The sequence below is a fragment of the Emys orbicularis genome, chromosome 18 (genome assembly GCF_028017835.1).
Source record: "Emys orbicularis isolate rEmyOrb1 chromosome 18, rEmyOrb1.hap1, whole genome shotgun sequence".
Lineage (NCBI taxonomy): Eukaryota > Metazoa > Chordata > Testudines > Emydidae > Emys > Emys orbicularis.
The window spans coordinates 6,733,640-6,747,756 of NC_088700.1; the positions used below are offsets into that span (position 1 = coordinate 6,733,640).

A 14,117-nucleotide genomic window follows, 5' to 3' on the forward strand; every position below is an offset into this window, starting at 1 on the left:
GCTTGTTCAAAATTAGTTCCCCACAAAACTGAAGGCAAGTTGTGTGGCCCAGCAGCTAATGAATATCTAAGGACTGGAGCTGCTCGAAAAATGGACCAACTGCTGTTGGTGAAAGAGAATAGAAGATCGCACCTCACCCAGCTTGTCTCTCTAATAGCCTGGGACCAACATGTCTACACCAACACTGCAGAATAGTGTCTTGGTCAGTGGCCAGGGGAAAGGAAAAGATGCTCCACCCCAGCTGCACCCACAATACTTGGGATTGTGGGTGGAACTTAGGTAGAGTCCCATCAAGTTTCCTTTCCCCTGCCCACTGACCAAGACACTGTCCTGTTTCAATGAAGCAGAAATGTAAAGCACCCGGGCCAGATTCTGATCGCTGCAGACCCCAGAGTAACGCCATTGAAATCAGTGGAGCTATTCCAGATGAACAGAGGTTGCCGCGAGATCCAAAACCCTCCCAGATAGAAGGCAGTGGCCAAAATTCATTTCCTCTGGGGGGCTAGGATGGGGGCAGAAACAAACACTGAGTCATCTGTCAAAGCTGTCAGCTCTCTCTATGGTAGCTGGCTGCCTGGGGCTAGCTTCGCACACAGTTGGGGATGCATTTAAAAAAAAAAAAAGTAACAGCTCAAAACATGTGATCAGATTTTTTTTTTAAAAATGTACCAATTAAAGCGGTGAGTGTTGTTGAGGGTGTAACTGTTCTTCAAAGGCTCCCGGCAGCCTGCTCGTAGTAGAGGCTGTTTGTGAATCCAGCCTTTCCAAAATGCCCTGGATTAAGATAGACAGGCTCCTCCAGCGCACTAAATCCTTATGGAAGTTCTGTCATTCCTGTGTGTTGCCAGCTTCCCCTGCCCACAGACCGTACAGGCTAAGGTAAGGACGTTGGTGTCACCCGTCTTGTTCTTGGCGTCACTTTTATCTGGGTTCCTCAGGTGTATTTCAGAGTGAAGCCTGCTTTTGTTCTGTGTCTTTCGTATCTTCTCCCCGTCCACCCACGCGGGCTGCTCGTAGAGGTCTTCCTCTGTTCGATATGTACGTCTGCATAGGGGCAGAGATATCTGGAGAAATTATCTATTCAGGAGTGGTTATAAAAGGATCCCTCCTGGCTTCATGCAGTTATTTAATCTATGCTGCCAAATCCACCGTATATATTAGGGGTTCTCAAACTGGGGGTCGGGACCCCTCGGGGTCGCGAGGTTATTACATGGGGGGTCGCGAACTGTCAGCCTCCACCCCAAACCCCGCTTTGCCTCCTGCATTTATAATGGTATTAAATTTATTTAAAAGGGTTTTTAATGTATAAGGAGGGTCGCACTCAGAGGCTTGCTGTGTGAAAGGGGTCACCAGTACAAAAGTCTGAGAACCCCTGCCCTATATGAACCAGCCTTGGAGTAAGGGGTATAGGCCAGTGCTTTAAGTCCTATAAAAAAGACTGCATTCTGTATGAAACCATTGTAATTCACCATGGGAGTTTTATAGCAGGGAGCTTATGTAAAATAGCTTTGTGGAAGTGTCTTTGACGTCCATTCTTGCAAACCCATGACCACTGCAGCCGCTGAGGGTGCTTCCGGCATGCATGTAATAAACAATGATTGTTAAACCTGGGGTTTGAACCATACACAGCTTCTGTCATGCCCAGGGCATCACGCAGCTGCAGGGAGATGGGAAAAGAAATAGACAAAATTGAGAGTGAGAGAGAGCCTTAGGACCCAGTTTGAATTGGGACTTGATTGGAAAAGATGAATCCTTGTTCTAAAGCAACATGGCACAGCGTAGAATAAAGAGCAGACATGGCTACTGCTTAGACACAGCAGCTGAGTGTTACTACGTACAGCATGTGTGTTCCTACTTAACAACCACCTGCATTAGAGAGGATCCTTTGCTGCTCGACTGCTCTGTCACTGTCCATTTGCTCTTCTGAAGAGCAGGATTAAAGATTTATTGTTAGGAGCAGCCTTAATATTCCTTTTATTTGGAGCCCTGTAAAATCCTGAGGTGACCACAGCATTTGCACTAGCAATCTTAGGAAAGCTCTCGGGAATGATCTCCAGTTAATGCACATTTTAGCCGCGTTGGTAACAGTGAACTATAGCTATGAAATGTCCAGTCCAGGCTGTCTTCATTCTGATATATGACCCCAGAGCAATATTCAGTTGTTGGCATCCCCAATCTGGCTTTAGATCTCTCCATTTTTTACAGGCCACTTAGATTATTTTCAGGATCTACCACTCCCTAGGTCAGAGGCATTTGTGGAAGGCTGCATGTTCAATCCCTGAGCGGGGAGGGAGTGTCTGCCATTGCATAATAGCCATTGTAGCAGATTAAAGAGAGGCATTACTGAGGTCGGAGGGAAATCCTAGCTATCCTAGATGCGGGAAGGGAGACAGCGTGGCCAGTTCTCACCATATTTGGTGTTTTTCTTGAAGTCTCAGCTCCTGGAGTCAGGTGATTTACATGAGAAACTTGCATTTAAAAGGAAAGTAAGTTTCTGCTTGTGAAGAAACCTTGAAAACACAACCCCTAAAAATTTAAACACCAGAAGGGAAATAAAAAGACCCCCAAATTATTTTTTTTAAATCTCAGGATTGTCTTAAAATCATAATTCTGGGGGCCTGGCACATGATTTTGGGGTTTAGGAGAGTAATAGGGTTACTTAGGGGTCTCACTGGGCCCTGGAAGACTCGCCAGGAAAAAAAAAATAGATGCCCATGGCCCTGGGACTGTCACTTGTGGAAATGCAGGACTGAGCCTATTTTTGCAGGCTTGTGTAAAGATACCAAGCTCTGGTCTCCAAGCCCAGTCCTTTAGAACTGTGATTATCTACCCTAGGGAACCAGTGATGCTATGTTTTCATTGTCCCAGTGCAAATCCCCTCATGTAGGAGCCCTGCACTGGTGTAAAAGGTGACTTGCCACCATTCATTTTATCTTTGCGTGCTAGTGCGGCACATGGACACTAGAGCTTTCCATCAGAGCAGATATCTCAGCGTAGCTGCAAAATCCCCACTGTAGACGAGGCCTAAGGGTAAAACCTTACTGATGCCAAAAGGTCTTGAGAAAAATGCTTGAGAATCCCCCTAGTTACATCACATGCTGCTTTTCTGCAAGAACTGAAACAGTGTTGCACGAGCATGCCAGGATTTGCCGTTCAACTAGTGGCTATGCAATATGGGCTTTGCAAAGTAGCATTAAACAGGCAGTGGGTTTGCAAAATCGGCTGTTTCTATTGGGTCAGCAAAACAGCATAATTCTGGTCTTGCCCATTTACTGTCCTGCTGCAAGACAGTGGCTGAGTCTTCTGTCGGGAACCCTGCCACATTTCAATTTATGGGCTTACAAATTAAAACATAGGGCCTTTATAGATTCCCCCCCCCCCCATACTGTCATAAAAAATGAAAACCAGCATTTTATGCTCTGCTGCTGACCTTAGATTGTCATTGGTCCAGCTCCTAGTCTGTAAGGATCGGCTTCATTTAAGAAAAAACAAAACAATAAAACTCTTGGCATAGAGTTCTTGGGAAAAAATTTCCCACCATTACTAACATCTGTGCAGCCCCTTTGGTGGGAGCACTAGCGTGGGCTGGCCACTGGTATTTTAAACTCCGCCTTGTCTAATCCTGCTCAAAGCAAGTCGATCTAACGCTAGGTCTTGTCTACACTAGGTAACCCATTGTTGCTTGCATTGGTGGAACTGCTCTAGTTTTAGCAACATGGGAACAGATTGCCCAGTTAACCCGGCTATACACAGGGCTGCTGCGTTTGCTTTGGCTTGGAGTCCCCTAGGAACACAATGCATTGTCACAGCTTGGACCTGTTTGCCAGTCTGAGTCTGGCTTTGCCTACAGGAGCTGCAGAACTGTGTCCTCGGGTGCTGGCTTCTAAGCTGGATAGGCTGGTATATTCAACTCCGAACTCCTTGGGAACTCCATTTCCTGGGTTTGAAATAAGGGAGAAGCCTTTTCTTAGAGAAATCCAACTGGGTGTTTTGTGGATCTGCAACAGCCCAGGAGAACTCTGTGATTTGTCTGTGTTTGGAGTGTAACCAACAACGGGGGTAGAAAGGCAGCTTTTATTCTAAACAAAGCACAGCTGGTCTTTGGGTTTGTTTTAGAATTTTATCACCCCAACATTTCAGGGAGCGCTCGATGATGCTTTTAACAGCCCTGAAAGCGCGAGACGGGTGCAGCTCAGCGAGGCGATGCATCATCAGTGCCATCTGCTTTACCGCAGCTATGCCAGGGAAAATCTGTCCTAGCCTGCAGCTTTCCTACCATTCCAGACCTGAGCTCCTTCTGCTGGGCTGCCAGGGGAATGCTGACTGTCGGGAGGGGGTTTGTTGGTTTGTTTCTGTGACCTGCGTAAACCACCAGCTCTGTTTTCACTTAACGACTTCCTCTGGGTTTGGACCCAAGGGGTCGGATCATCTGAAGGGATAATAGGCTATTGCAGGTGTGCTTTGGCTGGGAACGAATGAGTGGTATTGGCCTCCCGGTTTGCATTAGCGCCTGGCAGGTCGGGGAAGGCACTTCCTCGTCATTCTGGGTTCTCTGAGTCTATTACTCTTGCTCACGCTTCAATGCGAAGCAAAGGAATCTCAAGTAGAATCAAGGTCTCAGCCAAACCCCTTTCGCGCGTGAATGTCAATGATCCTGAGAGAGAGCAAGCAACTGCAACTCCCATTGATCTCCAGGGGAATTGCGGCTGCTCAGCACCTCTCTGGATCAGGCCCCGACTGGCCCAGAAGAATGTGCTCTGAGGGGTGTGTTTTCAAAGGGATTCTAAAGGCCTCTGTTGGCCTGAAATATTTAGCAGCGCTGGAGCTGAAGGAAAGCAGATGAGACAGGAAGGGAACAGAATCAGATTGGCTGCAAGTCACTGGCAAGTCTATTCTGTGAAAAGACTCTGGCACTCTCTGTCCCCCATCCTGCCCATGCTAATCGGAGCTGTCCATCACTGGGGCTCGGAGCTGCGGCTGTGTGGTTAGCATGTGTAGGAGGAAGGCCGAGCATTCGCCAGCCCAGTAATACCCTTTCTGAAAGCCTGGGGCAGAGGGGAAAAACAAACTCAGATTCTCTTAAAGAAACAGTGTGGGCTGCTGGGGCAGGCAAGGTCAGCTTGACCTGCCCTGCTGAAGTTAGATACAATATGAGCCTTAGACATTGGTGTGAATTGGTACCACCTGTTAGGTAGCTGATTCGGTTCCCTCATTCAGCTGTTATCCAGGAGACGGAGTCCAGGCCTCTGAGTAGATGTAGGATGCTCGGTGTGGCTGGGGCAGGAGCAGGGATTTCCAGGTGAGCTAGAATGAGGAAAGACTGGCCCCCTCAAGCCTGTTCCTCTGAGTTTCTGGGAACAAGAAAAATCCCTTTCAATTGGCTTATGGGGAAAAAAAATAACATGGGGTGGGAAAGATAAATCCCTTGACGTCCCCAACCTGTGCAATTTCATAACAGGCATGAGTTGGTTAGTTGAAATTCACTGAGCTCAGCTGGTTCCTTTGTGTGGGGTGGGAAGGGAGGAAGAGAGGGGATGCGTGGAGGGGGGAGTTGGGAGTTAGCTGTATTGCCTTGGTTTCCAGTTGAAAACCAAAACTGCATCCACTTTCCCTGTGAACTGAATTGAAAGCGTTCAGACAATTAACACAGTTAGCATTGTTCAAGTTACAGCCGCAGTATCGGCCATGAGAAGGAGTGTTGGGCAGGAAACCGTTTTCCCGTCCTGTGACCATTTTTGAGGGTTCAAAAACGTTTACCCTCCTGAATCAGGACAAGAAGTCAAATCTCAGAATTTTTCACCAAGAAATGCTTTTTCAGTTTGGGTCCATTGAAACATTTTATTTTGAGTCCAACCTTTTTTCCCCCTGTTTTTAACCTTTTACTTGGCCTAATTAGCTTACTTTTCTAAATGAAAAGTCATTTCAAACCAGAAAGCTGGGGGTTTTCATTTTGAAAATGCATTCGTTTTTAAACTTTTTTCTTTCTCTTTCTCTTTTTTTTTTTGGTCACTGGAACTGATCCTGTTTTGCAAACCATTTTGGTTTTGACAAATTGGCATTTTTCAATGGAAAAAACATTTTGTCTAAACATTTCTCACTGGCTCTAGTAAGATGTTTCCCTGCCTCCAGTATTTAAGAACATAGGACTTGCTAGACTGGATCAGACCCAAGGCCCATCTAGTCTTGTACTGTCTTTGAGAGTGACCACACCAGATGGTATAGACCAGTGGTGGGCAAACTACGGCCCACGGGCCACATCCAGCCTGCGGGACCGTCCTGCCTAGCCCCTGAGCTCCTGGCCGGGGAGGCTAGCCTCCAGTCCCTCCCCCGCTATCCCCCGCAGCCACACCGCTGTGTGGGCAGCGCTCTGGGCGGCGGGGTTGCGCGCTCCTGCAGGGCAACACGGCAGCGTGTCTGGCTCTGGCTGGGTGGCGCAGCTGCCAGAGCGGCATGGTAAGGGGGCCGGAGGGTTGGATAAGGGGCAAGGAGTCCCGGGGGGCAGTCAGGGGACAGGGAGAAGGGGGGGTTGGATGGGGCGGAGGTTCTGGGGGGGCAGTCAGGGGATGGGGAACGGGGGGGGGGTTGGATAGGCGTGGGGTTCCGGGGGGCCTGTCAGGGGGCAGGGGTGTGGATAGGGGTTGGGGCAGTTCAGGGACAGGGAGCAGGGGGGGTTGGATAGGGAGTGGGGTCCTGGGGGGACGGTTAGGGTCGGGGGGTCTCGGGAGGGGGCGGTCAGGGGACAAGGAGCGGGGGGGGGGGGTTGGATGGGCTGGGGATTCTGAAGGGGGCGGGAAGTGGGAGGGGGTCGGATGGGGCACAGCCTTCCCAACCTGGCCATCCATACAGTTTTGCAACCCCGATGTGGCCCTCCGGCCAAAAAGTTTGCCCACCCCTGGTATAGAGGAAGGAGCAAGAATTTGCAGTAGGCAGATGTGATGGGTAAGTGTGAAATATTATTCCATTCTCACTGGCTGAGAACTTCCCCAGTTGCAGGGGGATGATTTCTGTTTCTCTAGTGAAGGGGCCACTGCATACATAGTGGAGCTGCAAACACCAGTGTTTTTAAATGAAGGCTCAAAGTTTTGAGAATCCAGCCAAGCCACCGCAATCCGCACATTGATGTGGCCATAAACATGAAGTGGGCCCTGCTCTCAGGAAGAAAGAAAACCTTCTGGGATGGAAACGTAACCAGATGAGGAAGACACTTTCCAAATAATAAGTGTGCTGGCCAGACATGGGCCCGGGCTGCAGAATTGGACTCTGAACCCAGATCTGTACTAAAGATTAAATCTCATATTCAGGGGCTTACTTACCAAATTTCATGTGTAGGCAGATTGTGAATGTAAAGTACAATAGCTATTCTTGATTGACTCCAGTTGTGGGCACTGTTATTCTGGAGTAAGAACATCCATATGTGGAGTTAATCAGGAACGGTTAATCAAGAAGACCTATTCCAGAATAACAGGGGGGTTGGATAAGCGTGGGAGCCCCATGGGGGTTGTCATGGGGCGGGAGTGTGGATAGGGGTTGGGGCAGTCAGGGAGCGGGGGGGCTGGATAGGGGGTGGGGTTCTGGGGGGTTGGATAAGGGGCGAGGAGTCCCAGGAGGGGGCGGTCAGGGGACAAGGAGCAGGGGAGGTTGGATGGGTTGAGGGGTTCTGAGGGGGGCAGTCAGGGGGCGGGGGCCAGGCTGTTTGGGGAGGCACAGCCTTCCCTACCCGGCCCTCCATACAGTTTTGCAACCCCAATGTGGCCCTCGGGCCAAAAAGTTTGTCCACCCCTGCTTTACATTGAGTGGTGGAGGTCTGTGCTGTGGTGCTGAAGGTTCTGGATTCCCACCCTGCTGCCAGCTCCCACAAGGGGTCATTACACGTGCTTTTCAGAAGAGCTGATTCTCACTAGTCTGGAACATAAGATTTCCCGTGCAGTTATTGGTTATTTCCCCATCTGTAAAATGAGGATAACAGTCATCACCTTTGCAGAGTGCTTCGTGACCCTCCGATGGAAGTTGCTCTAGAAGTGCCAGGTATTCTTCATTAACTGCTGTGCAAAACCTCAGTGTTAAAACGTGGCCTGAAAGCTGCAAGCGTTCAGGTTTCATTGTGAGCTTGAAGCCTCGCCCAAGGATGGGAACATTCTGGGCGAGGCAGGGTCTGAACGGAGAGTCAGCTGCTGAAACTAAGCAGGGGAAGGTCTGGCCGAGTTTTGCTTTGAGGGGTGGGGTTTGTTTAATCCTGGCCCCTGAAGAAAACTCAAAAGGCGAGAGGTATGAGTTCTCGAGCACCAAAGCCACAGAGGGGGGCCCTGTCTGTGCACTGAAATGATGGCCTCTGACTCAGCTCTGTTAATAGCAGAGTAAATGCAACAAAATACAACCACTGCCTGGGCTGTTGCTAGCAAATGTGCAATGGAAGTGAATGCCCTGTAAGTACTCTGGAGCTAATGGGGGATAGAAATCGACTAAAATGAGCAGTGGCGAGCAGCAATCCCTCTCTCAGTGAGGAAGGGAAGAGAGATGAAGCCTGCAAAAACACCAGGGAGGCTTGGGAGCTTTGCACTTTCCCCCTCCCGCAGCCTCTCTCCTATTTCGCACACAGGGCTGCAATGAGGCTGGCCTCACTGTTAGTCCAGGAGCTGTGGCTTGAGGAAATGGTTTTTGGGCAGCGGCAAGCCGATTTGTGCAGCGCGTGAGGACAATCAGAGGGAACCCCTGCAAATGAAAGAGTGACAGTTTAAAAACCCCCCACCCTGTCTCTTCCACATACACTCCCTGGTGCAGCTTCCATCTCCTGACGTGCTTTAGGAAATATAATGCAGTGTCTGCCTCAGACAGCTGGTCGATTTGGCAGCTCAGGAGTACTGGGTGGAACAAAAACAGTTTAGTCTTGTGCCTTTCATTTCCAAGTTCAATGATAGATTTCCCCTCCCCTTCCTTTGAAGGTGACTGGCTGCTGCAGGCCAGGTCTTAGGGAGCCCCGAGGTTTACATTGGGAATTCGGGAGAAGCACAGGGTCTCCGTTTGTCCAGCAGCCTCAGTGGTCTCTATTCATCACACCTGAGTCGTGTCCATTCTCTGCTCTGAGGGTGAGCTGCTGCAGTGCCTTGGTTTAGAGCAGCAGGGGATCATAAAGGGCTGAGCCATCACGCCATTTGTTAAAGAGACGCTTCCAGGACTTGCTTCTTGTCCATAGCAGGGGCGAGCTTTGCCTGAAGAGAGACAGACCTCTACCCCTCCTGCCGCCAGCTCCTCCACCCTATCTCTGGGCTGTGTTCAGAAGTGCTGCTAGGGACTCTTAGCTATGGGTCAGGGTGGGTGCACTTGGGGATCCTAGATGCGTGGGCCTTATAGACGAGATATTTTCAAAAGAACCCTGTATCCGTTGGAGGCTAGATTGTCAAATGAGCCCAGCTCCCTTTCTAGGCACCTTTAATGAAATGGCCAGAATGGACCCCGGGGGATAGAACACCGTTCGCCAGTATCACAGACCCACGTCTCATCCACGTGGCCTTTTTAGAGTAACGGTGCTGTGTTGTGGCAGGGCAGCGTGCCCCGACCCCTGCCTCATCTGTGAACACAGGACACTGGGACCTTCTTCCTTGGCAACTCCACTGTGTCGTTTATTTACAGGGTTTTAATCTCTCCACCAATACACAGCAGTTACCTTTGCACTGTATCTCAGCTTTCTAATCACTTCCCCAAAAGGGGGTGGGGGTGGGAAAGGTGGCTTCTCTAGCCTTCTCTTTTTTTTCCCCACTGAACACTCCTTCCCGTGCCCTTGTATACAGCTTGCCTGTTAATGGGCTCACTGACTCCCCACCCCCAATCTGGCGTGGTTATCAAGTACACCTCTGTCCAATTAGGCCTTTTCCAGGGGAACCTAATTAGTGCTAATAGTGACGGGAGAGTTGGCTCGAGTGCTAGGCCACTGCCCTCTGTCACACATGTCTGTCTGCTTAGCTCTTTGTATGTCACGACTGTTCGAAGTACTAGATCGCACCCATTCTTCACCCGCAGCCAGGAATCGAACCCAGGAATCCGCATTGCACTCCTGTCTCAGAGATCGTGTTTAAAGTGTGGGTCGTGTCCCCCTCTAGGGGCTGGTCCATGCAGAGCAGTGGTTTTCAGCTGTGGTCCGCAGACCCCTGGGGGTCCGCAGACTATGTCTAAGATTTCCAAAGGGGTCTTTGTGCCTCCATTTGAAATGTTTTAGGAGTCCGCAAATGGAAAAAAGGTTGAAAACCACTGATGTAGAGGAAACTAGCCTACTTTTGCAAGTAGTTGCCGTTTAGTTCAAGTAGAAGTGGTCTGTGCTGTGAATCTGAAGGGTTCAGACGCCGGTGACCATGCGTGTAGCAAAAAATAGAATGTGATCATGTAATTAAAGACTAGCGTAGTGCATCCATGCAAGGGACAGAATTAAAACAGAACTGGAATGGGATGCTCAGCAATTCTCCAGGGTAAACGGGACCTGATTTTCTAATGCAAAAAGCCAACAGGAAAAAAAAATGTTCTGTAGAGAGAGGAAAAAAAACATTCTGGGCTTCCTTTTTACAGAAGAACAAAGGGCACAAACCCCACGCTCATTCCCTCAATGGTGACCTTTCATTGTGACTGGTGTATAGTTTGGCATGAGAGATCTAAGTGCCAATTTGTCCTTTTTGTGGCACGTGAGCTTCATCCATCATATGCCAATGTAGCTGAACACGACACAGCCCGAGAGTTAGAGCGTCTCTTATCTGAGCCTGGTAATTTGTCACGAATAGTTTGGATTTACTGCTCCTCTGGCGCAGGAACCGTTTGGAAGCCGAGGGAGCAAATTACTGATGGCATATAATTCCCAGCCTGATTAGTTTCTTTAAAGGTGTGCTGCCACTTGCATTGCTAATTCATCTACAATTAGACAAACCAGTGAATATCTGGGCACGTTAGGCACTTTAGAACTTTGCTCTGTGGTTGCTTAGAGAAAGAAGAATTTGCACCAGCCCGTAACCGATGCTGTGAAATATTTACTTTCATATAAAATTTGATACATTTCAATGCAGTGTTTGAGTTTATCACGCTGAAGCCATAAAATCACATTCACAGGAACAAATACTAGTTCCTCAGAAAAGGTTTGTAGCCCTCATATTCCCAGCGTATATGTTTCCTGTGCTCTGTTAATCATGCCTGTCTTTGATTCTTGCTTTATAACCACAGTAGCTCTGTTTGGAGTAAGCCGGGGTCGGCAACCTATCAGAAGTGATGTGCCGAGTCTTCATTTATTCACGCTAATTTAAGGTTTCATGTGCCAGTAATACATTTTAACATTTTTAGAAAGTCTCTTTCTATAAGTCTATACTATATAACTAAACTATTGTTGGATGTAAAGTAAATAAGGTTTTTAAAATGTTTAAGAAGCTTCATTTACAATGAAATTAAAATGCAGAGCCCCCCCGGACCGGTGGCCAGGACCTGGGCAATGTGAGTGTCACTGAAAATCAGCTCGCGTGCTGCCTTTGGCCCGCGTGCCATAGGTTGCCTACCTCTGGAGTAAGCTGTGCAATGGATCCGCTTAGAGTAATGCACAGACCGGGGTCAGCGGAAAGGAAAGGGTTAATGTGTTGCTACCCTAGCACTGTGGTGTCTCCATGTGTGAGTTTTCTCACTGCAGCGAGAGCTGGTATTTAAGAGCACTGACTCCTAGCTCAGTGTGTGACGTGGTTTTTTCGGGTCGCTAGACAGGCGTTTTGGCTGCTAGGTATTCATTATGAACGAGGAATGCCAAACCAAGCAGCACCCAACAGGCAAGGTGGAGGTTTTGAATGAGGGACAGATTTTTAAAAGAGCTGCGCATCCAACAGGTCCTCCCACTTACCCACCTAAATGAGTCTGTCGAGAGTGGACTTGAGACTTACCCTTCAGTCGGAGAGTTGGGACAGCTGGCAGTTCTATGCATGGTTCTGCCACCAACTCACTGAAGGCAGAGCACAGCTCTGTGCCTCAGTTTCCCCATCTGTAAAGCGAGATGTTATTAGGCTTGGTTCTCTAATGATTTTAAAGTGCTTTGGGATCCTCAGGTGGAAGCTGCTTTGGAAATGCAAAGCGTTATTAATTTACAGTTGTGAAACCCCTGGTAACTCAATTGGTTTAATAATAAAGTGTTATCAAACTATTATTATTCAAGGCTGATTGCAAAGAGGGCCAGGAGACTGCACTGCTTTTATCCAAATTTCCCCTGCAACTTCGGTGAGGTTTTTCCTTTCCTGAAGTGCTGTGGTGGTGTTTGTTTGCCAAGCATTAGCAAAATGCTGGGCCTAAAATCCAGGCAGCCCGACCTGAGGCGTTTACAACCTAAACAAGGTTTAGTAGTTGACGTTTACCACAGTACTGTACTGTATTTGCTATTTTTTTGGTCTTTGCTGTTGATTGGGTACTTCCAGTTCCGAATGAGGTGTGTGGTTGACAGGTCAGTTGGTAAATCTGAGGTTCTGCTGTACCTGTCTACGCCATACCTTGTCCTGTCCTGTTGCTTAAATCTATAGAACTTTGCTATAGTATTTTCATATTTTCTCTTGACATTTAATTCACTAACATTTATTCATTGATTTGTTTTAAATCAAATCCATGCATCCCTCATGTGCCATTTTAAGGAACAAGAAAATGTTATAAGTGAATCTGGCCTTAATGAGTCAGATATTTTGATCTGATATGTGGGAAAGCCCAATGATAGCCCTGTTTTGATGGGAGTTGTGGTAATGTGACCGCTAATGGCCCCAACGACCCTTCACGCTGCGCTTGCTTCATCCAGATGTAGCCATGGTACCTAAGAGGACGTTCTAGCTCTCACACCGGCTCTGGCAGAGGCCCTGGAGGTTTTTTGCCTTCCTCCGCAGCATGGGGCAGGGGTCGCTTGCTGGAGGATTCTCTGCGACTTGAAGTCATTAAATCATGATTTGGGGACTTCAACAGCTGAGTCAAGGGAGAGAATTATTCCAGGAGTGGGTGGGTCGGCTTTTGTGGCCTGCATCATGCGGGAGGTCAGACTAGATGATCATAATGGTCCCTTCTGACCTTAAAGTCTATGAGTCTATGGTACATTCTCGTATAGTGTAAAAGCATTTTCTCTTTTGGAGCCATTGTGTTTGCTCCCATGGTTTATGTGAAGGAGTGTTTAGGCTCTTTGGTCTTTTGGTTAAGTTACGAGGCAGCAAAAAGATGATATTTGGTATAAATCATCGTTAGTCTTTAGCTGATGGTGATGAACGAAACTGGGCCATCTTGCTGTTCAAGGCTACACCTAACCTCCCTACCATCCTCTGCTCTGCTCTCCCTCTCCTTCCTCACAAAGAGAGCGTTCTTTAAACAAAAGGCAAACAAGGAGGAGGAAGGATAGTCTTGTAGTTCAGTTGATGGACTGGGACTTGGGGTCATTTCCTGGCTCTGCCACAGACTCCCTGCGTGACCATGGGCAAATCACTTAATCTGTCCGTGCCTCGGTTCCCTATCTGTAAAATGGGGCTAACAGCCCTGCCCAGCCTCCCAGGAGTGCACTGAAGATAAATCCCCTGCTATTTGTGAAGCACTCAGAGGATATATTGGTGAGAGCCAGGTAAGCTGGTAGGGAGAACAGTTAGTGTAATATAATCCATTTGTTATTCATTAATGTGTCCGTGTGTTGATTCAGGTGCCTTTTCCTGCATTTACAAGTTTGATATGTGGCTCTTTGGTGCTTCTTAATAGCTGGAAATACTGCTGTTCTAGAGCCATGTGCATTTCTGTCTGACCAGCCTTCCCTAAAGTAGGGCGGTACCTATAAGCAGAGGCTGCCTCAAAGTGTCTGATTGTTTCCTACCCCTGCTGAAACCCATAATGAGGGGGATACTGTGCCGTTAGCTAGGAGCTTAGCAGGGATGTGGGGAGAAATGCATTAACAAGCTACAGCATCTTGATCTGGGAAACAAAAATAGCAGCTCATGTTTTGCAGAATTTTCCGTTTTAATAATACCATATGGCTGTGCCCACGCGCATCAGCTTTTTCACTGTGCTGTCATCGGCGATTTGCTGGCTCAGCAGGGATTGAATCCTCTTTAGCTGCACTGAGTAGTGAGCAGCGACTGTCTCTCTAGGCTACGCAGGCC

The 14,117-nt window shown here is 48.3% G+C and overlaps 1 protein-coding gene across 1 annotated transcript in view; it reads left to right on the plus strand.

Annotated features, from left to right (window-relative positions):
* Window positions 1-769: 769 nt before the first annotated feature.
* Window positions 770-14,117, plus strand: part of GPSM1 (G protein signaling modulator 1) — a 124,435-nt gene continuing 111,087 nt past the window's right edge. Inside the window, exon 1 of the mRNA XM_065418823.1 lies at window positions 770-879. Within this exon, the coding sequence (XP_065274895.1) occupies window positions 770-879 (110 nt within the window). The remainder of the gene's footprint in view (window positions 880-14,117) is intronic.